Source organism: Staurois parvus, unplaced genomic scaffold (assembly GCF_062004578.1).
Source record: "Staurois parvus isolate SC_StPar_1 unplaced genomic scaffold, SC_StPar_1.0 ptg000086l, whole genome shotgun sequence".
NCBI lineage: Eukaryota > Metazoa > Chordata > Amphibia > Anura > Ranidae > Staurois > Staurois parvus.
This window is the reverse complement of record NW_028317882.1, coordinates 11,565,154-11,588,812: the sequence shown is the minus strand read 5'-3', so window position 1 is coordinate 11,588,812 and position 23,659 is coordinate 11,565,154. Positions and strand designations below refer to the sequence as shown.

The following is a 23,659-nucleotide window of genomic DNA, read 5'->3' as shown; positions in this document are numbered from 1 at the left end:
GACTACTGTACCTATGTTTTAAAATTAAGTATTGGAATGGGATGAGCACACATGTTAATTGAGCAAAAAAAAATCTTTTTTCCCACATAAAGACTAGATACACACAAATGTCTCTCATTTGGTCCGCAAGCAAACAGTAATTGCATCTGATTGCATGCAGTCAGTGTTCAAATGACAATTTTATACCCGGATCTATCAGTCCAGGATTGTCAAGCTGGGTGGTGTGGACTGTGCTGTAGTCTGAAATTTGAGCCGTGTATGACAAGTTTAAGTATTTGCCATGGCTTGCCTATCCTAATTCTGTTGCTTATGTAGCACTACCCCCTCAGGGACCACTGATTAATTTTCGGGTTCCCTGTCTTTCTTGACCAGGCTCTGGAAGCCCAACCCCTGCTGACACCACCTTAAACTTCTGGCTGCAACCATAGAATAGATGAACTGAAATTTTGGTTGTATTGAGATCAAATATAGGCACAGTAAAGCAACAGGAAAATATGTACATAAGATAACAGCTGTCACTGTAGTAATGTCAAGTAAAGGTCACAACGCTGCACAATCTCAATCAGTTCTAGATGTCCTGCAAGTCAGAATTTAAACAATAGCTCCAGTTCTGAGATGTTTCTTCCCCAGTGAGTCAAAAAAACTACCAAGAAGAGAGGCTAACTCACTTCTGGCTCTCAGTGGCTGAGCGTTGAGTCTAATTCTGAGAAAAAGAAGGACTTTTCAATTAAATAGGCCAATGTCTCTTTAACTGAAGTGTCTTATCTTCTACGCGCTCGATGGGGCCCTAGTTGGTGTACATAAGGATTCAAATCTTCTTTGAGGCAAAGGTAGAAGTTCCTTAATAGAGGGTGAACACAAAGGAAGGGAGATGCCCCTCTAAGTGATATTGAATTTGAATGACACCCCTTTGGCAAACACAGGGTGATGAGTAAAATATGACAGAAATTTAACAATGGGCACAACACACTTCTGTAGAAATTGGTTCTTCCTTGAGCCACAGTGGCAAACTGTAGCAATGGAGGAGCATCGTGGCAAATTGGCAGACTGCAATGGGGGAAATAATACAGCTGAGCCTGTGGAGGGCAGATAGTGCACTAGACCCTTGTGATTGGATATGCTGGAACAGTAATAACTAATAGACCAAACAGCCTGGGCCTTAACATGTGTAACTTGAGAAAAATAGTAGTCAAGCTGAGTAGAAAGTTCCTGGATTTTGTAATGTCATGTGCAACTTGGATGACTTGAGTATGGAATTCTCTCACATGATCTGTGGCCTCGATCCGGTGGCAGATGGTTTCTCTGTAGATGGGGGGCCCCATTTCCTCATGGTTCCTCCTTCAGAAATCACTCTGGCTGGCAGCTCTCTGACCCACTTGCTCGCAGGGCTGTCCGCCAGACATGTCAGCAATTCCTCCTCTCTCCTCTATTCTCTGCAGTCTGGCCCAGCTTGGACCACCGGCATCCCACACGGTCTTCCCCTTACACCTGCTCTCTAGCTCTCTCCATCCACTACTTGTCCTTGAGTTCCCAGGCTCCTGTATTTTTCCACCCCCACCCATCCCAGTCTCTGGGAAATGTAGTTTGTTAACTCCCTTTTAGACAGTGAAGTCCTGCAATTAGCCTATGAATCCCACGTAGGCTTTTCAATAGGATCTGTATATCTGGGTTGCAGGACACTGCTATCTTGTGTTCATTTAAAATCCTGCAAATGGTATTACGGCAGGGTGTTACACTTACATCATCAATAACTGATCATCCAAGGTCCTGTGAAATATATCAATTTCAGAACTCCTGCTCCTACCTACTTGTTACCAGTCAGTGGCTCAGAAAGTATATGACAAATTTGCATTAGAAAAAGGCAACTAATACCTGAAGTAAAATCCATCAATGTCATCCCACGTACTGTATTTCTCCAAGGATGGTTTCCTTTGCGCTTACCCCAATTATATAACTCAAAAAATTTAATTTACTCTTAACTCCCTAATTCTATAACTTCCTTGAACATTTGTCCCCTAAATCATTACGACTGACCCTAAAACTCTCCAATAATGTACACTTATCTGACTGGTTGCCTTAAATATGGCACTGAATCCATGTAGTCCATACACTACTATGTTTGAAAACAAACTGCATCATTCACAAAATAAATTATTTTTCAAGATGGGGGGTGGCTAAATTTTTCCCTCCTGAACCAGGTGGTCTGTTTACATTTTCAAACAAATCTATGCCATTGTATTAAGACACAACATCCCTAAAGTCTAAAATTAAAAATGTAATATATAGCAACATGCAGACACCAAAATAGAAAACTAAACATAGATTTCATATCTAAAGTCTAAACCTAAAAATGTCATATATAGCAACATACCAGACTTAAGATGCGGTGACTATGTTTAGTTTTGTATTTTGGTGTCTGCATGTAGTTTTTGGCTTTTTTTCTTTTCTTTTTACCTAATGAAGTCAGTAATACACTTCTTGTCCTAGGGCAACACCACTAACTCAATGTATTGCATCTATACAGGATTAGCGTTGTCACCCTAGGCTTATCTCCTGATTTGCATATAAATACAAAAGCAGAGAGCACAGATTCAAGTGTAGTAAAAACATAACTTTACTGAAAATTTAAAAAGCCAAATGGGTACTCACGTGATGAAGAGACGAATCAAGCCTGTCATCCACAACAGTTCAGAAAACTGTGTGATCATTCAAATCTCACTGACTGCAACACGTTTCAAAGCCAATGGCTTCTTTCTTTGTTTGCTGTCCTAATTTGGAAACCATACTTCTTCCATTTTTAACATATCTACTATAAGAAGGAGGTGTTTTGTGGTTCACATAAGATAGCTGGGAACTGGAAGCCGGACAACATTATTTGAGCTTTCAGTTTAGTGCATATAAAGCTACCAGGAAACAAGGTTTCTGGCAGGATCAACAGTTATTATTCTATACTTGCAGATAAAGTACTTAGCCTTGAAAAAGAAAACTAGTGCAGTCACATCTCAGAACTAGTGAGCTGTGATATATTACATTTTTATTTTTCAGTTTAGATAAACTTCAAAGGCTGATTTGGCTTTAGATAATTCATGACCATGGATTAGGGTAAACAAAAGGAAGGAAGCTTTTTTTTTCAAGTAGCTCAGTGGTTAGTTGGAAGGGTTGAAAGGGTATGTGGGCGTTAATTTCCAGAGTTCAGCTTTTAAAACCTCCAGGAATAATTAGTTTTTAAATATTTGCAGCACACAAGGCATTCTGTCCTCCCCTCCTCTCCACTTTTTCTTTTACAGCATGTTTTTTTATGCTGTGATTGGGTTTACAGAACACAAAGGATTCAGTGAATGGACAAGGGGAGAGGAGCGGCAGAGAAACACCAAGTGTACAGTGTGGGAGAGTCACAAGTCTCCTGTCAGGGGCATGGTGAAATCTATACTCCCAAGCATCAATGAAAACGTAGATTGTAAAGAACAGGGAGCAATCCAGAAGGTGGCATAGGCCTCCTGAGATTTAACTAATTGTAAGACCACAGATTTAAAAAAAAATATTTTTCTGGAGTTTCTGAAGTTATATATTATTATTATTATTATACAGTATTTATAAAGCGCCAATAGTTCGCTCAGCGCTGTACATTACAAAGGGGGACAGAACATGTAACAAAACAATACCAATACAATGCAAAACATGAGGGGATTGAGGGCCCTGCTCTTTCGAGTTTACAATCTAGGAGATTTTAATCTAGCTTTTAAATGGTAAGCATGATCATGAAAATAATATCATTTGTTGATTCTCTCCATACAAGATGATAACCAGAGTAATACTGTGTTCTTGTATTTCAGGGGCTTAGCCCAGGCTGTTATGATACATATCATGCCAATATTGACTGTCAGTGGATTGATATAACGGATGTTCCCCCTGGGAAGTATATCCTCAAAGTGAGTAGAGAAGGTATTTTATCTACATGAACCTATATTTGTAAAAGTTTTTGTTATACAAACCAAATCAAAATGATTATTTCAGGTCTCCGTGAACCCCAATTTCCAAGTCCTGGAATCAGATTTCACTAATAATGCTGTGCGTTGTGACTTGACCTACACGGGGACCTATGTAATAACTCGTAACTGCCATCTTATAAGGTAAGGATTTTCATTAAGTAGACCTTTATTTGTGTATGTGTGTGTTTTGGGAGTAGGAGTGATATAGATTATGTTGGGTACTGGCATTCTATTTAGTCCTCATGCATGGACGTTTTTACAGCTGCTGTTTTTGACCAAAAACATTTTTTTTCTGGTAAAAAAATGCTAAAAAACGCAAACGTTAAAAAAAATGCGGCTAAACGCTAATGCAAAAATGCTAAAAAATGCAGAAAAACTCACGTTTTTAACGTGACTTTACCAGTGTTATTAAAATGCCCAGTGTGCATGGAGCCTTATGGTATCTCACACTTGAAACAATTCTGAACAGTACTTTCTAGGACCAGATGTTCACTCTCACAGTCAAGTTCCTAGAAGCTTTTTGCATTTTTTTTTCTGTATAATCTCTGTTTATTGTTATAAAACAAAATAAAATTACAAAAACAGCATAGATAGTCAAGGACAGAGACAACAATACAGTTTACAAAATTAGAGATTCTGTGTCGGTAAGACCGAGCACCTCTTCATTAACCACCCGCTGCTATGGGCCGCAGGGATAGGTGCCACTGAGGAAGAGGCAAGTCCACGAAACGTGTCAGCCTATTGGATGCCTACACTCCCTTTTGCAGACAGTCATGTAGCACAGTTTTGACCAAGCTGCTCTTTTATGACGTGCCTTTGACTTTACTGTCGTTTGTGAGTACAACACCTACTTTATTTCTTATTAAACATTTTTTTATGGTAATGCACTAGGCCCATGCACCCTCTGTTTGTTCTTTCTTCATTCAGTATATTTGGAGTCCCTGGTCTTTTGAGGGCAGCAAGGTGTGCATATTCCAGGACATTCATGATGTGGTTCTAGCCTACATTGTGGCCATCCCCAAGGGCAGGTTTGTGTTTGCTAGTAGGTGCCATTAGTACCTGAAAGGCCAGTGGGCGTGCAGAAGCTACATCTCTACACAGGACCACTGGGCTCCAAATGGGCAACTGAATTGTAACCAGATACAGCCCATATGAGAAAGTATGACATAGCATTGACCCTTGTCCTAGCGTGAAATAAAATACAAAACACAAACATACAGTAAAAAAAAAAAAAAGAGGCCGGGACCATTAAAGCAAAACCATGATAAGGAGAAAGCTTTTTGCATTTTCTCAAGAAATCCCTAACCTACAGGCATAAATAAGTACAGGTAGTAATAAAGTAAGATTTTTGCTGCCTTGCCTAAGTGGCTTAATAGCAATAAAAAAAAGGAAACTACCCATAGAAATAATATTTTGATTGGTCTGACTAAATAAAACTTACATTACTTTTACACTATGTATTACACACCACTATAGGGCCAATTTACTAAGGTTTTGCTTGCGTTAAAGAGGAACTTCACCTTTAGGCTCTGTTCACACCAATGCATTTTTAAGGCTACGGTCACACCTATGAAGTTTGCATTTGATCTGTTTCTGATGTGCTTTTTGTGGTTTTTGCACAACACTTTTTTTAAAAACATTTAAAATTTTGTTTTTTGGCCAACTTGTTGCTGGACGGATTAAAAATGCAAAACGTGCGAAAATGCTTGCAAAACTCAGCGCTTGCATTTTATATGCGGTTCCATTGAAGTCTATTGGACTAAAAATGAAAACTGCTGCGGGAAGAGAAGTTCCTGACCCTTTCCAAAAACTGCATAGATGTGAACGTGATCCATAGGAAATCATGATAAATGGCATGCACTGTGTTCCTGCAAAACGAATGAGAAAAACGCACAGGTGTGAACCTGGCCTTAGTGTTTGCAGAAACGCACTACAGTCCATTTAACATGGTTTCCTATGGGACACATTCACATCTATGCTTTGTTGAGCTGCTGCGTTTTTTGGAAAGGGTGTGGGACTTTCTTAAAAGAAAAAAGCAGAGTTTCTGCTACAATGGAATTCAGTGGAGAAGCTGCTGAAATGCATGGTAGTGAGTTTTTGCTGCTTTATTGCCATGTTTTGCGTTTTGCATTTGTATTATGCCCAGCAACAAAAACATTTCCACTTGAACAAAAAAAAAAAAAAAAGCTGAACAAAACGCAAAACATGGTAAAAACGCATCAAAGACGCATGTAAAACGAACTGCGAAAAGCACTGCAAAACAAATATAAAGGAAACTGAATAGGTGTGAAGGAAGCCTAAGGCCTCATTCACACCATATATGCAGAAAAACTGATGGAAAATGAAGTACAGATTTCACTTTATAGAGACATCAGTTTACATGTGTGCTTCAATGACTTTTATACACATTGCAGTTTCTTGAGCAGAAAAAAATCTGCCCATGATAAAGTTGATCCAGGGAATATCACGTCTCGGGGGGATCAGGAATGATTTATTTTTCCTGCAGGAGCAAATTGGATCATGCTTTGCTGGGTTTTTTGCCTTCCTCTGGATCAACTGTGGGTATAGGATTTTTTTTAATGGTTGAACTGGATGGACTTTTGTCTTTTTTCAGCCAGACTAACTATGTCTATGACTATGTCTGCTATGATACTAGTATGGTGTGAACAGGGCACATAGATTGTTGTGCCCTTCCTGAACACGGGCAGAAAAACTGACATCTCTGCACCATGGTGTGAACGAGCACTTAAAGGGAGGTTCAGCTGATCCTCCTCCTCCAAATTTGGAACTTTTTTTTGGGGGGGGGGGGGAGTGGGTACCTAGTTGTCAGGTACCTGCTCCCACTTCCACTGGAATTGGCTAGGGCAATCCCAACTGAAGCCCCCGCCCCCCCCTCTCTGCGCACAACCTCCTAAGATACGTCAAAGGCTCCAGTAAGCTACAGGATCATTCACAAAGTGCAGCACCACTCGTGCATGCACAGTAGGGAGCCGGCTGTGAAGCCACAAGGCTGACTTGACTGAAGATCCTATTTAATAATCCGTTTTCTTTCTCTATGTAGGTTCCTTGTAAATTATCCCATTTAACAGAACTGAATAGGGCTTCTTATGCATGAAATCCAGACCTGCATCTTTAGTAGCATTACAGTAGCATGTTAAATTATATTGTTACATTTGATTGTCCTGTCATGTAAAATTGTTATTTACAAAAGGAAAATCTCATTCATCATGCGATATTTGGGTATTAATTTATCATCTCCCATGGGGTGTCATTATTATGAGATTTTTACAGCATTTTACTTATCTTCGTACCTTGGCTAGGTAAGTTGAATATATTAAAGCCATTTTCAAATTCTACACAAAAGTAATACTAATAGAAGCAGACAAAATGTAGTGGGTATTTTCTGGATGGTTTTTGGTTCTTGAACAAATCCTGATGATTTTTCGGATATCAAAGTTGATAACCATTTGAGTACCGGAGCCATTTTAAGCCAGAAATGACAGAGTGCTATTACACATGTACGTGCATGTGCACGAAACGCGTCGGGTGGAGCCTACATTGCTGACGTTAAGCAGCCGCTGTCGAAGGACAGAGTGGTGGCCATTTTGTGGTTGAGCTATCTTCTTTAGGACAAGGGTCCCTTCATCCATCTACGTCCCTATGGAGCTATATGGTTAACTGCCTGGCTGCCTCTCCACCTCCATATGTGATTCACTATATGCTTGATATTATATACCTTCTGGTGAGTGTACACCCATCCGAGGTGGTGGATTTCCCTGTGTGATTGTTCTGTATTTAGTACTAAGCCCGGGACAAGCTCCTTGGCTTCCGATGCTTCTACAAATCAATCCATAGGATGGAAGTGAAGGCAAATACTATGCTTCTGCAAACTGTTTACATTGGAAGTGTAGTGATGTTGCCTCACTTCCTGTCATTACAAAGCCTAGGCAGAGTTGTTGCAGCTCTGTCCAGCCCATCTCTACAATAGTAGATTACTGCCATAATGATCTATTGCTGGCTGATGCTAGCCAGCAATAGATCATTATTACACTTGGCTTGCTGCATGGGGGAATGGGGGTCTGGATCTGGTCTAGATGTAAAAATGAAAATATTTGAACAGGCAGATATTAGATCTTTTTTCAAATAGTACCTACAGATAAAGGTGATATACTTGGGTAAAAACACAGGAAAACATGCCTTTCAATAATATATTCAACAATAATATCAATAGATGTAATGGTGTACTGCCTCAGAGGGTATTGTATCTTTCTGAAGAAATAACCTCTCAAACGCATGCTGCTTAACAGTCTAACATTGAAACTTTCGAACACTCCTCCATGCATAATTCATTCATTTGCAAGATGTTTGTGGGTTTCCTTGCATGAACTGCCCATTTCAAATCACTCCACATTTCAACAGGATTCAAATCAGAGCTTTGACTCTTCAGTTCGTAACCCCCTGTTTATTCTTTTTGAACCTTTACATTGAAGTTATGTGTGTGCTCGGAATTAATATTGTTTTGAAAGATTAATTTCCTGTTCAGCTTCAGTTTTTATATAGATGACCTCACATTCTTATTAAGCACACCTTGATATAATGAAAAAATAATAGCTGACCTATTAGCTGCAAGCTGCCCAGGCTCTTTCTCAGCAAAGCAAACCTTAATATTTCCACCATCATGTTTCACAGTTGGTATAAGGTTCTTCTGTGATGCTGTCTTTAGTTTGCCCCAAACATGTCTACTTTTACTGTGACCAAACATCTCTATTCAGTAAATGATTAATCAATCCATAGCACATTGTTCCAGACCTCCTGATCTTTCAATGGAAAACTGTAGTCTTTTTCAAACACAAAGGCTTTTTTTCTCGTGCAGGTTAAATTGGCGCAATCTGTTTTTGATTGTAGGTGCATGCATTTTGGCACAACCTGTTACATGATATACCTATAGATCCTGCCATAACATTTTGGAGTTTTATTTTAGCATTAGTCAGCTTTTGGTCTGAACTTGTTGTGTTGTCAAGTCCTGGACAAATGAGTTCATCTACCAAAAACCTCAAGGTCCCTACAAAATAATAGTAGTATTCTGGGAGTCCCTAATCATAATGACACTGCAAAGCCAAAGAAGAAAAGGATTAAGTTATGGACTCAACCATACTAACATTTATAGGTAAAGTTGATCCAGGGAACATTCGATTGCCTCTCGGGGGATCAGGAAGGAATTTTTTCCCTGCAGGAGCAAATTGGATCATGCTTTGCTGATATATATATATATATATATATATATATATATATATATATATAGTCACAATCATGCACACAGGGAGAGGTGCAGGTCATCCATCCTGCTCCAAACTTACACAATTTGGGTATTTCTCTTACATTCCTATGCAAACATCTACATTTTGGTATCTCTCCCCAAACTCCAAATCAGTCTCTCTCCTCCGATTTCCCCCCTCCCTCAGGAATGCGTTCAGTGTAGCTGTATATGCATCCTGTTGCCAAATAAGGTAATTGGCTTGTCCCTTGTGGGAAGATCCCAGTTGATTTTTGTAGAGAAAAGAGGTTGTCTGTTTGTGTGGAGTAGTCAGACAAGTGAGGACGTTGGCTCTGTACCATCGAGCTGAGCTGACCGAGAGTATTGTTGTACCATCGTAACTGAGTGCAAGACCAGAAATCCTTTTGAGCTCATCAGAATTGAAACTGCTTAACCCCAGTCATCTTGTGGGCAAGTACTTATTTACCTAAACTCCTTTCTGTTATCTCTTTACTGTGCTGTTATGCTCTGTATATTTATATATATATTGGTTATATCTTCTTCTCTGTAAATATTGTTATTGCACCTGTTTGACCCTTTTAATAATAAATCTCTCTTTCTGAAAGTGTTGAACCATTTCTATAGCTCTTAATTGCAATTTACGAATCCCTGCCTTTAAAGAGACGCTACTGTTTGTTTTAACCCTCTGTATAATAGGCCTGTATTATGACCAGGTTATGCAGTCGATTATATGAACCATTATAGTGTTATAGCTGAACGCCGAGTTTCCTCTTTCTCTGATCAAAAAGGAGGTGGTGGCAGTGTGAAGGGGTTAATTGCGTAATTAACCTGACCCAGTAACAATCGATTCAGGCTGCTGGCACATCGATCGGTATCCATTAGCTGGAAAATCATTGTGCAGGGTGCAGCTGGGTGTGGCATTGTTACGCACGTCACAGCGCAGTTTGGATCGGCCAGTCCTTCAGTCACGAGTTTGGTGAGAAAGGCTGGGGACTGACGCCGTGCCCGTGACATATATATATATATAAAACATTCATCAACCAAATAATTAATAGGTGGTCAGAGCTTTATAAATATATATAAATGCTTTAATTATACATACAAAAATACTATACATACATGTACACTAATATAAGACCAACTCAATGAACCTCCAGCAATCCACATAAGAAGAATTTATGAAAAGATGCCATGTATTCCATAAATGAAAAAATTCTGCAGTCATTAACCATTAATGAGCCTATCCAAATGGTGTGCTTTTTGGATTATATCGATAGGCCAATAAAGCTTGTCTAAGTAGATCCATTCAATGCCCCTTGGAAAATACAAATTGGTGCATGACAAAGGATATGGGTCTCCATATAGGGTAGCATTCTGTAGTGCAGAGGAGGGATATGGATGTTGTGTAAGATATGCACTTCTGTGCTGAACCTCCCTGTGGACAGTATCCTCATGGGAGATATATTCCTTGGTAGTCCCAAAAAGAAGCCTTTCCACATAGATGTGATTCAGAGGAGGAAACCAAAGATGATACGAGTGTCCTTACTTCCCTCTGATGTCTAATATATACATCATCCAGGGGAGGATTGAGGTAATATATGAAAAAAAAACCTCACACACCACAATGCATTCAAGGCTGTAATGCAGGTGAAACGTTTTCAAGTTATTCACGGTCTCATAGTGAGAAAATACTCCATATACAATAGCCACAGTCCCTCCACAACATGGGGATATAAGTGAAAGGCAATAAGTCGTGGTTAAATGAACACTTATCGTCCCTTGGCATCCATATGTGAATGGCGACGCTGTGAGGTCAAAAGAGATAGAAAGCCATCCTGACCAGTTTTGCCAGAAGACCCCGCTGCCTCAGAGGTGGGCTTGTGTTTGTCTTGGTCAAATTAACAGTCATTTAAAATGTACGCAACTTGTAGTTAAGGTTCACTACAGTGGAATGATTGATTTCAAGCAATTTGGCAATTTTTTATGCCACTTGTAGTATACATCCGCTACAGTGAAATGATTGATTTCAAGCAATTTGGCAATTTTTTCAAATCATTTGCAAGGCTCATAAGCATCCATAGCCTCCTTTTTGAGGGTCTAAAAGGACTCTTTTATCATGGCATGATGATGCAACACATGTCAAGAGCAAAGAGAACACCGCAACCTACAGGTTAAAATAAGACAGGTTCCACCTGCATACTCCCTAAGTAGATTCTGATATTTCCCACCTAAATTTTGAACACTGGATTTGAATTTAATGTATTTAAAGTGGTGGTAAAAGTAGAGGCATACTTACTTTTTCCATGTGGTGAGTCTGCATTTCTGTTATAATTATTTATTAATTTAGATAAAGCTAATGAAAACACTATGCCAATTTTGTTTGTCACTTGTTCAAGTTTTATCAACCTTTTCTGTAGGCACTGTTTGATATTGCGTTCACTGTGCAAGCATCCAGTGGCGTCCCTAGGTGGGTGCAGGGGGTGCGCACCGCACCGGGTGACACCTATCTCACTGGGTGACACCAAAAAGCAAAGATGATGATCCCTGCAAGATGGATCGGATCTGCGGTAACACGTGGTGTTACCCCTTCAGAGGTGGGCAGTCCATTGTGCTCCCCAATTTGCAGATCCGATCCATCTTGCGGGGATCGTCGGCTTGCAACCTATATGGAGTAAAATGATCTTGCAACACCGGTCGGGGGGTGCAACAGGGATACAGGGAGGGGAAGAGCCAGGCTGTGTGTGCACGACAGAGACTGCCCACCTCTGGAGGGGTGACACCACATGTTACCGCGCTGGATGACACCTACCCTAGGGACGCCCCTGCAAGCATCAAGTGTTCATGTAAATGAAAGCAATGGTATTAAAATTTCTAGAAATCACATTTTTCCCCTGTGTGCATCACACTGTAGTGTTAAAAAAGTGGAATAAAGCTTCCCTAAAGTTAAACCGCCTACGTACATTCTTCATGTTACATAAAAGTTGCACTAACGTGATACCATTTTAGTCAGCAGACTTTGTTGATTATATTTTGTAGGTAAATATATGCTGAGAGTGCATAAATTACGTAAACGTTGCTTAAGGAAACATTACAGGAAAATGCTGACTTTTGAACAATTTTCTATTATTTACTCCTAATAAACCCAAGGAAATAAAATATTTGTAACCACATTTGCTACTATAATAAAATTGTATCTTGAATAAAAAGAAATTGTATATAGTATGTTAGGAACTGAGGACACGTGGTTAATACATTTCTCATGACAAAACTATTTATTCTCTGCACGCTAAAATATATTCTTATGTAAAGCTGCCAACAGATTGCAGTCATGTAGTTGTAGGTTTAGTTGTTTTTTTATTAGCCCTGCGTTTCTTTTCCAAAACATCATCTCAGCAAGTCAGTGGTACAATAATGGGTTTTTCTCTGCCATCATTATCCAAATGTTTGGCAAAAATACTGAAGGCCTTTCAGTTGATTGCATCCTCCCTGATGTTCAGGCCTTGTAATCCACCCCTCTCCTGCTACCATAACGCAATGGAAAGCAACAACAGCAATTATAACTTACTGGCTGGTAAAATGACATGTAAATGTAAGATTTAATAGTTGCTTAAGACATACTTATCATGTCCAAAAAAAGACTTTGCATTAACACAGTTACCTGTCCCAAATTGACTGACTTTCCCAAAAAGTTACCATTAGGTGATAATCAACTGAAAATGTTTAATTTCTGCACATAACTCATGTTTTTTATCAATTGGCTTAGATATAATAATAATAATGCATAAAATAAGGCTTCAAGAGGTCATTAGAATATCATGCTCTCATATCCCCTTTACATCTATGTGTATGGAGGTGCATTATTTTGTTTTTGTGTCAGGTGGGTGCATTGGTATACATCAACATACACTTTCCTTGTCCTGCATTTTGACACGCATTGATGTACCCTTCAAGTGCATTTTTGAATTTGGAGTGGATAAAATTAATAGCCATTGACCAAGGCCTGTTAATACTTGCTGCCAACAAATTAAAATGTATTTTGATGATTTGACATTTTTTCAAAACCTACTGAACCAACTATTATCCCCACCCACCTCTCCAAACACTTTCCTGAGTCCTCTATTGAACCAGTACAGTGCCCAGCTGTACGGCTCCTCTTCCCTCTTTCTGTTCTTACAGGCTTCGGTGAGAACAACGGGAGTCATTGGCTCTTGCTGCTGTCAGTCAACTCCTGTGAGGGGGGGTGGGGCTGAGGTGAGCTGTGTGTCTATGGAAGCACACAGGCCGGCTCAAGGGTGGGCCTGCACAAATGTCCCAGAAATGTGGAAATTTTTGAAACAACTACTTGTCCAGAGACTAAATCGGTGCCCCAATCTACTTGTCCCTCATGACAATCTACTTGTCCTGATGAAAAAAATTTTTTTTGAACTGAAATTGTATTTAAATTTACTTTAAGTAATGTCTGGGGCTTTTAAAACCAAAAGGGGCTTTATTGCGACGTTTAACCACTTGCCCTCCAGAGGATTTACCCCCCTTCCTGACCAGACCATTTTGTGCGTTACGGCAGGGGTTAAAATTTTGAGTCCAGACCTACTAGCCGGTCACAAAAATTACTCTCCACCAGTTGCCCCACCCAACCTAGGCCCAGGTCCGCCCCGAACCCCACCCCCGGTCCGCCCCAACCATGCCCCCTTAAAGCTTATGAAATTACATTTTTCTTTAGAATAAACAATCCAAAATATAAAACTGTACACAGTAATGTATATCCCAGCTCCCCTGTACTCCATTATAGTGATGACATGTATACAGTAATGTATATCCCAGCTCCCCTGTACTCCATTATAGTGATATGACATGTATACAGTAATGTATATCCCAGCTCCCCTGTACTCCATTATAGTGATATGACATGTCTACAGTAATGTATATCCCAGCTCCCCTGTACTCCATTATAGTGATATGACATGTATACAGTAATGTATATCCCAGCTCCCCTGTACTCCATTATAGTGATATGACATGTATACAGTAATGTATATCCCAGCTCCCCTGTACTCCATTATAGTGATATGACATGTATACAGTAATGTATATCCCAGCTCCCCTGTACTCCATTATAGTGATATGACGTGTATACAGTAATGTATATCCCAGCTCCCCTGTACTCCATTATAGTGATATGACATGTATACAGTAATGTATATCCCAGCTCCCCTGTACTCCATTATAGTGATATGACATGTATACAGTATGTATATCCCAGCTCCCCTGTACTCCATTATAGTGATATGACATGTATACAGTAATGTATATCCCAGCTCCCCTGTACTCCATTATAGTGATATGACATGTATACAGTAATGTATATCCCAGCTCCCCTGTACTCCATTATAGTGATATGACATGTATACAGTAATGTATATCCCAGCTCCCCTGTACTCCATTATAGTGATGTGACATGTATACAGTAATGTATACCCCAGCTCCCCTGTACTCCATTATAGTGATGTGACATGTATACAGTAATGTATATCCCAGCTCCCCTGTACTCCATTATAGTGATATGACATGTTGTATACAGTACTTACTCCTAGTCCCCCGTGGCGGTGGAGAGGGTGTCTCCTCTCAGCGGAGCTGAAGAAGCCAGAAACCGGAAGTTGTAAACCGGAACTCGGGTTCACAATGAGGCTTGGAGCGCAGATGCAGTCACACCATGCTTCATCTGTGCTCGCTGCTTGCCACAGAGGAATTTTTCCTCGCATTTGGCAAGTGGGCGAGCGGCTTTTTCAAGCCCTGCGTTACAGCACTGCATTACTTTGACAATTGCACAGTCATGCAATGCTGCACCCAAACAAAATTTACGTCCTTTTTTTCCCACAAAGTTAGTTTTCTTTAGTTGGTATTTGATCGCCTGACTGTTTTTTATTTTTTGCAAAAATAAGCAATTTTGAGAAAGAAACAATATTTTGGACTTTTTGCTATTAAACATGTCCATTAAAAAAAATTTTAAAAATCAAATTTTGTATTCTGCTACGTCTTTGCTAAAAAAAAAATCCAAATACGTGTAAATTAATTGGTTTACGTGAAAGTTATAGCGTTTACAAATGGCAGTATAGATATTGGGATCTTTTTTTTATTTTCCTACTAGTAATGGTGGCGATCAGCAACTTTTAGCAGAACTGCAGGACAGCGGCGGGCATTCTGACACTGGGGGGAACTAACTTGGTGTCACTGACATCCCCAGTGACACCAATACAGCGATCAGTGCTAAAAAACAGCACTGATGCTGTACTAATGACACTGGGCAGGAAGGGGTTAATGTGAAGGGTGATCAAAGGGTTAACTGTGTGTAGGAAGTGGTTTACTAGGGGGTGAGGGGGGTTTGCTCCACTGTAAGTACACTGATCGGGATGGCTGTGCTGTGCACAGCCATCCCGAGCAGTGTGCCCGAGCTGACAGGGAGGAAGACTGTTTGTAAACAAAACAGTCTTCCTCCTCGTCGGTGATAGTCGGTAATCACCGGGCGCCGGTGGGTAACCACCGGCCGGGACTTGGTAATTGACATCTTCGACCGCGAATGATGGTGCAGGTAGGGCATGCGCCCCCTACCCATAAATGCAAAATCACGTATATATACATGATTTTGCGCACCCATGCTGCCGTGTTGCAGTATATCTGCTTTACAGCAGTGGGTAAGCGACTAATATTTTTAACATTGCGCTGTTTATCTCCTCCTCCCTGCCTGTCTCCAGCACCACACCCGGGAACTAGCAGAGAGGGGAGAGACCTTGCAGTGTAATGGGCACCGATTGGGTGATCGTCAGGAAAGGGGATTGTCGAGCTTATCCTTTATTCCTTTTGCTGCCAGAGCTGTTTTTGCGTTTTTTGTGCAGCAAAAGTTTAAGGCCTGAAGATTACACAAAACCCTCAAATGTTATATATTTTCTGAAATCAGAGACCATAGAGAATAAAATAGTGGTAGTTCCAATTTTTTATGTCACACGATATCACAAAATTTTAATAAAAAATACGGTTAAGTTAATTTTAGGGCACAAAAATTATCCAGATTTTTGGCAAAATATAAAAGATGAGGTTGTATCGAGTAAATAAATATCCAACATGTCAAACCTTAAATTTGCATGCGCTTGTGAAATGGCAACAAACTTTAGTACCCTATATGTTCTATAGGTAACGCTTTTAAAGCCCCTTATAGGTCATCAGTTTAGCATTATGGAGGAGGTCTGGTGCTAGAATTATTGCTCTCATTCTGGTGTGTGCGGCGATATGTGTATTACAATCATCGTTTTCATGCGCAGGCGCACCAGCGCTTTTGTGTTTGTACGTGCGTACATATGTGGGGGTGAGGGGCCTTGAAAAATTTTGTGGGGGGTTATATGCTTGGGTGTAACTTTCATTTTTTTCCTTTTTTCTTTTCTTCAATCACATATGTGATGATTTTTGGTGACAATTTCTCTTTTTTGAGACATCCAGGGTCCCCTGTGCTCCACTGATGGCCGGGAATCTGGCAACGGGGACCTAGAAGTAATGTCACATCAATTCCGGGTCAGAACAAAAAGGGGAGGGGAGTGGATGTGTCCACTCTCCTCCCTCCCCTATACGCGCCGGCAGCCAATGACTGGTCCCAGGCCCGCAGATGGGCAAACGGAGCCCGAGAGACATAGTGGGCGGGGGGCAGAGGCTGGCATTATAGTGGGCTTTGTGGAAGCAATCGGGTGGCAGCGCTGCAGCTCGAATGCTTCCACCTGACAGATGAGCCCTGCTGCTTGCCAGCAGCAGGGTTAAAGGTAAAAGAAATCTACCTGCCCAGTGCCTGGAATTGCATGTCCTTGGGCGCGAGAAATAAAAATTGAACATTCCTGCGCCCCCAAAGCACAGGGCTTACTATGGTGGCACTCGGAGAAGAGGAGGAGACTAGAGATGAGCGAATCGAACTAGGCGAACCGGAATTCGAGTCGAATTTCAGGAAATATTCGATTCGTGTCGAAACCGAAATTTTGCCTACTTCGGGTGCGCGAATCGAACATTTCCCGATCAGCCGGCAAAAGTGTCCCTGCAGTGAGCTCCGCTATTTCTGACAGTTCTCTGACAGAAGGAACACATGTTTAGCGGTTGAAACATTGTATCTATTAGTTTACATTTAGGATACAGATGTTTCAACCACTGTACATGTGAAGAAGTTGTGAGAGAACTGTCAGAAATAGAGGAACTCTGCACATACACTTTTTGCCGGCTTGGAATTATTCTTCTTTTCATCCTACTTCTTCTTCTTCTTCATCCTCAGAAGAAGAGGATGAGGATGAGGATGAAGAAGAAGAAGAAGAAGAAGAAGAAGAAGAAGAAGAAGAAGTAGGATGAAAAGAAGAATAATTCCAAGCCGGCAAAAAGTGTATGTGCAGAGTTCCTCTATTTCTGACAGTTCTCTCACAGCTTCTTCACATGTACAGCGGTTGAAACATCTGTATCCTAAATGGAAACTAATAGATACAATTTGTATCTATTAGTTTCCATTTAGGATACAGATATTTCAACCGCTGTACATGTGAAGAAGCTGTGAGAGAACTGTCAGAAATAGAGGAACTCTGCACATACACTTTTTGCCGGCATGGAATTATTCTTCTTTTCATTATACTTCTTCTTCTTCTTCTTCTTCTTCTTCTTCTTCTTCTTCTTCTTCTTCTTCTTCTTCTTCTTCTTCTTCCTCATCCTCATCTTCTGAGGATGAGGATGAAGAAAAAGAAGAAGAAGAAGTAGGATGAAAAGAAGAATAATTCCAAGCCGGCAAAAAGTGTATGTGCAGAGTTCCTCTATTCTGCAGATACACTTAGAGGAGCTCTGCAGATACACTTAGAGGAGCTCTGCACATACACTTTTTGCCGGCTTGGAATTAATCTTATTTTCATCCTACTTCTTCTTCTTCTTCTTCTTCTTCATCCTCATCCTCATCCTCAGAAGAAGAAGAGGATGAGGATGAGGATGAAGAAGAAGAAGAAGAAGTAGGATGAAAATAAGAATAATTCCAAACCGGAAAAAAGTGTATGTGCAGAGCTCCTCTAAGTGTATCTGCAGAGCTCCTCTAAGTGTATCTGCAGAATAGAGGAACTCTGCACATACACTTTTTGCCGGAAACCGCTGTATGGAGTGAATGTCCCAGAACTGTCAGAAATAGACTATTTATGACAGTTCTGGGACATTCACTGCATACAGCTGTTTTAACCGCTGTATGGAGGGAATGTCATGGAACTGTCAGAAATAGACTATTAATGACAGTTGTGGGACTGTCCTTCCATACAGCGGTTGAAACATTGTATGTATTTGTTTCCATAAATGGATCCATTTATGGAAACAAATACATACAATGTTTCAACCGCTGCATGGAAGGACAGTCCCACAACTGTCATTAATAGTCTATTTCTGACAGTTCCATGACATTCCCTCCATACAGCGGTTAAAACAGCTGTATGGAGTGAATGTCCCAGATCTATCAGAAATAGACTATTTATGACAGTTCTGGGACATTCACTGCATACAGCTGTTTTAACCGCTGTATGGAGGGAATGTCATGGAACTGTCAGAAATAGACTATTAATGACAGTTGTGGGACTGTCCTTCCATACAGCGGTTGAAACATTGTATGTATTTGTTTCCATAAATGGATCCATTTATGGAAACAAATACATACAATGTTTCAACCGCTGCATGGAAGGACAGTCCCAGAACTGTCATTAATAGTCTATTTCTGACAGTTCCATGACATTCCCTCCATACAGCGGTTAAAACAGCTGTATGGAGTGAATGTCCCAGATCTGTCAGAAATAGACTATTTATGACAGTTCTGGGACATTCACTGCATACAGCTGTTTTAACCGCTGTATGGAGGGAATGTCATGGAACTGTCAGAAATAGACTATTAATGACAGTTGTGGGACTGTCCTTCCATACAGCGGTTGAAACATTGTATGTATTTGTTTCCATAAATGGATCCATTTATGGAAACAAATACATACAATGTTTCAACCGCTGCATGGAAGGACAGTCCCAGAACTGTCATTAATAGTCTATTTCTGACAGTTCCATGACATTCCCTCCATACAGCGGTTAAAACAGCTGTATGGAGTGAATGTCCCAGATCTGTCAGAAATAGACTATTTATGACAGTTCTGGGACATTCACTGCATACAGCTGTTTTAACCGCTGTATGGAGGGAATGTCATGGAACTGTCAGAAATAGACTATTAATGACAGTTGTGGGACTGTCCTTCCATACAGCGGTTGAAACATTGTATGTATTTGTTTCCATAAATGGATCCATTTATGGAAACAAATACATACAATGTTTCAACCGCTGCATGGAAGGACAGTCCCAGAACTGTCATTAATAGTCTATTTCTGACAGTTCCATGACATTCCCTCCATACAGCGGTTAAAACAGCTGTATGGAGTGAATGTCCCAGATCTATCAGAAATAGACTATTTATGACAGTTCTGGGACATTCACTGCATACAGCTGTTTTAACCGCTGTATGGAGGGAATGTCATGGAACTGTCAGAAATAGACTATTAATGACAGTTGTGGGACTGTCCTTCCATACAGCGGTTGAAACATTGTATGTATTTGTTTCCGTATGTATTTGTTTCCATAAATGGATCCATTTATGGAAACAAATACATACAATGTTTCAACCGCTGTATGGAAGGACAGTCCCACAACTGTCATTAATAGTCTATTTCTGACAGTTCCATGACATTCCCTCCATACAGCGGTTAAAACAGCTGTATGGAGTGAATGTCCCAGATCTGTCAGAAATAGACTATTTATGACAGTTCTGGGACATTCACTGCATACAGCTGTTTTAACCGCTGTATGGAGGGAATGTCATGGAACTGTCAGAAATAGACTATTAATGACAGTTGTGGGACTGTCCTTCCATACAGCGGTTGAAACATTGTATGTATTTGTTTCCATAAATGGATCCATTTATGGAAACAAATACATACAATGTTTCAACCGCTGCATGGAAGGACAGTCCCAGAACTGTCATTAATAGTCTATTTCTGACAGTTCCATGACATTCCCTCCATACAGCGGTTAAAACAGCTGTATGGAGTGAATGTCCCAGATCTGTCAGAAATAGACTATTTATGACAGTTCTGGGACATTCACTGCATACAGCTGTTTTAACCGCTGTATGGAGGGAATGTCATGGAACTGTCAGAAATAGACTATTAATGACAGTTGTGGGACTGTCCTTCCATACAGCGGTTGAAACATTGTATGTATTTGTTTCCATAAATGGATCCATTTATGGAAACAAATACATACAATGTTTCAACCGCTGCATGGAAGGACAGTCCCAGAACTGTCATTAATAGTCTATTTCTGACAGTTCCATGACATTCCCTCCATACAGCGGTTAAAACAGCTGTATGGAGTGAATGTCCCAGATCTGTCAGAAATAGACTATTTATGACAGTTCTGGGACATTCACTGCATACAGCTGTTTTAACCGCTGTATGGAGGGAATGTCATGGAACTGTCAGAAATAGACTATTAATGACAGTTGTGGGACTGTCCTTCCATACAGCGGTTGAAACATTGTATGTATTTGTTTCCATAAATGGATCCATTTATGGAAACAAATACATACAATGTTTCAACCGCTGCATGGAAGGACAGTCCCAGAACTGTCATTAATAGTCTATTTCTGACAGTTCCATGACATTCCCTCCATACAGCGGTTAAAACAGCTGTATGGAGTGAATGTCCCAGATCTGTCAGAAATAGACTATTTATGACAGTTCTGGGACATTCACTGCATACAGCTGTTTTAACCGCTGTATGGAGGGAATGTCATGGAACTGTCAGAAATAGACTATTAATGACAGTTCTGGGACTGTCCTTCAATGCAGCGGTTGAAACATTGTATGTATTTGTTTCCATAAATGGATCCATTTATGGAAACAAATACATACAATGTTTCAACCGCTGTATGGAAGGACAGTCCCACAACTGTCATTAATAGTCTATTTCTGACAGTTCCATGACATTCCCTCCATACAGCGGTTAAAACAGCTGTATGGAGTGAATGTCCCAGATCTGTCAGAAATAGACTATTTATGACAGTTCTGGGACATTCACTCCATACAGCTGTTTTAACCGCTGTATGGAGGGAATGTCATGGAACTGTCAGAAATAGACTATTAATGACAGTTCTGGGACTGTCCTTCCATGCAGCGGTTGAAACATTGTATGTATTTGTTTCCATAAATGGATCCATTTATGGAAACAAATACATACAATGTTTCAACCGCTGCATGGAAGGACAGTCCCAGAACTGTCATTAATAGTCTATTTCTGACAGTTCTATGACATTCCCTCCATACAGCGGTTGAAACCGCTGTATGGAGTGAATGTCCCAGAACTGTCAGAAATAGACAGAAACTGTCACAGAACTGTCCTTCTTCTCATCCTTCTCCTTCTTCTCATCCTTCTTCTCATCCTTCTTCTCATCCTTCTCCTTCTTCTCATCCTTCTCCTTCTTCTCATCCTTCTCCTTCTGCTCATCCTTCTTCTCATCCTTCTCCTTCTTCTCATCCTTCTCCTTCTCCTTCTTCTCATCCTTCTCCTTCTCCTTCTTCTCATCCTTCTTCTTCTGCTTCTCCTTCTCCTTCTTCTCATCCTTCTCCTTCTTCTCATCCTTCTCCTTCTTCTCATCCTTCTCCTTCTCCTTCTTCTCTTCCTTCTCCTTCTTATCATCCTTCTCCTTCTTCTCATCATTCTCCTTCTTCTCATCCTTCTCCTTCTTCTCATCCTTCTTCTTCTCATCCTTTTCCTTCTTCTCATCCTTCTTCTTCTCATCCTTCTCCTTCTTCTCATCCTTCTTCTTCTCATCCTTCTCTTTCTTCTCATCCTTCTCCTTCTCCTTCTTCTCATCCTTCTCCTTCTCCTTCTTCTCATCCTTCTCCTTCTTCTCATCCTTCTTCTTCTCATCCTTCTCCTTCTCATCCTTCTCCTTCTTCTCATCCTTCTCCTTCTCCTTCTTCTCATCCTTCTCCTTCTCCTTCTTCTCATCCTTCTCCTTCTCCTTCTCCTTCTTCTCATCCTTCTCCTTCTTCTCATCCTTCTCCTTCTTCTCATCCTTCTCCTTCTCCTTCTTCTCATCCTTCTCCTTCTCCTTCGTCTCATCCTTCTCCTTCTCCTTCTCCTTCCTCATCTCCAAGGGCATTTAAATTAAAGGTACAGTGTTCTGCACTAATTTAAAGGCTCTCTGAAGCCTAGAAACCCTTTAAATAAGTCATCTTCGTAGCGGAGAAATTCGCATCGAATCGAATTTCACACTGGAATTCGCCGAATCAGCCGAATCGAATTTTTCATTTCTTCGCTCATCTCTAGAGGAGACCATCCAACTCCAGAAGAGGAGATAAGGGGCTTCTCTATGCAATACCCTTGCACAGAGCAGGCAAGTATAACCTTTAACTTCCTGTCCCAGATCATTTTTGTTCTGGTGATGACTGTATAAGTATGGATTTCCTTTCACTTTCTGTCCTGGTAATAAATCGAGAGTTTCAACAATTCCCTGTTCTATCCAAAACTTTAAAAACGTTTGGCTTTAGGTATCTAAGAAGAAGCTAATCAACTCAATTGTATTTTAATCTAGGTTTCTCATTAATACTGTATACATGATTTTCTTGTATATAAAATGCACCAGGATTGTTAAAATTTAATAAAAATATGCTTAGGTGCAGAAGCGGTAAAAAAATAAATAAAAACAAAGGTTTTAACATAAGAGCAATGATTTTCTGCTTGCCAATCAACATACTCAGCACTTACGCTTTATTTCCTTAGCATTTGATGTCCTCTGAGGATGACTGTGAATACAGCTCTACCTAAGTCAAAGCAGATGGAAGATCTAATGAGATGATTGATAACAGACTTCAAACAAACAAGAAAAGAGGCAATGCTTCTACAAATTTGACATGCTCTGTAACCTAAACAGTACTGTCATTTTAATATTTTCAATAAAAATAAAATGTATGTGACTATCAATGAACCTAGATTCATATATCTATCAATTCTTCTTACTGAAATGATTTTCTGTCGTAATTGCAAACCTGTTTTAAAAATTATCCAGTAAGAATATTGTGATTGCCATAAATAAACTATTTATTTTAATATGAGAAATACTTTTTGAAATAAAAATGGGTACCACTGGCAATAACTATTAACTTACATAATTACATAGTTACATAGTCTGGCTGAGAAAAGACAAAAGTCCATCCAGTTCAACCATTAAAAAAAAAAAAAAAAAAAAGTTATAATCCTATACCCACAGTTGATCCAGAGGAAGGCAAAAAAAACCCCAGCAAAGCATGATCCAAT

At 40.1% G+C, this 23,659-nt stretch overlaps 1 protein-coding gene across 1 annotated transcript in view; it reads left to right on the top strand.

The window, feature by feature from the left end:
- Nucleotides 1-23,326, top strand: part of LOC149468529 (uncharacterized) — a 50,912-nt gene extending 27,586 nt beyond the window's left edge. The window contains exons 5-7 of the mRNA XM_089670065.1: nucleotides 3,834-3,929; nucleotides 4,015-4,130; nucleotides 23,126-23,326. Of these exons, the coding sequence (XP_089526191.1) occupies nucleotides 3,834-3,929; nucleotides 4,015-4,130; nucleotides 23,126-23,132 (219 nt within the window). The 3' untranslated portion in view covers nucleotides 23,133-23,326. The remainder of the gene's footprint in view (nucleotides 1-3,833; nucleotides 3,930-4,014; nucleotides 4,131-23,125) is intronic.
- The last annotated feature ends 333 nt before the right edge of the window (nucleotides 23,327-23,659 follow it).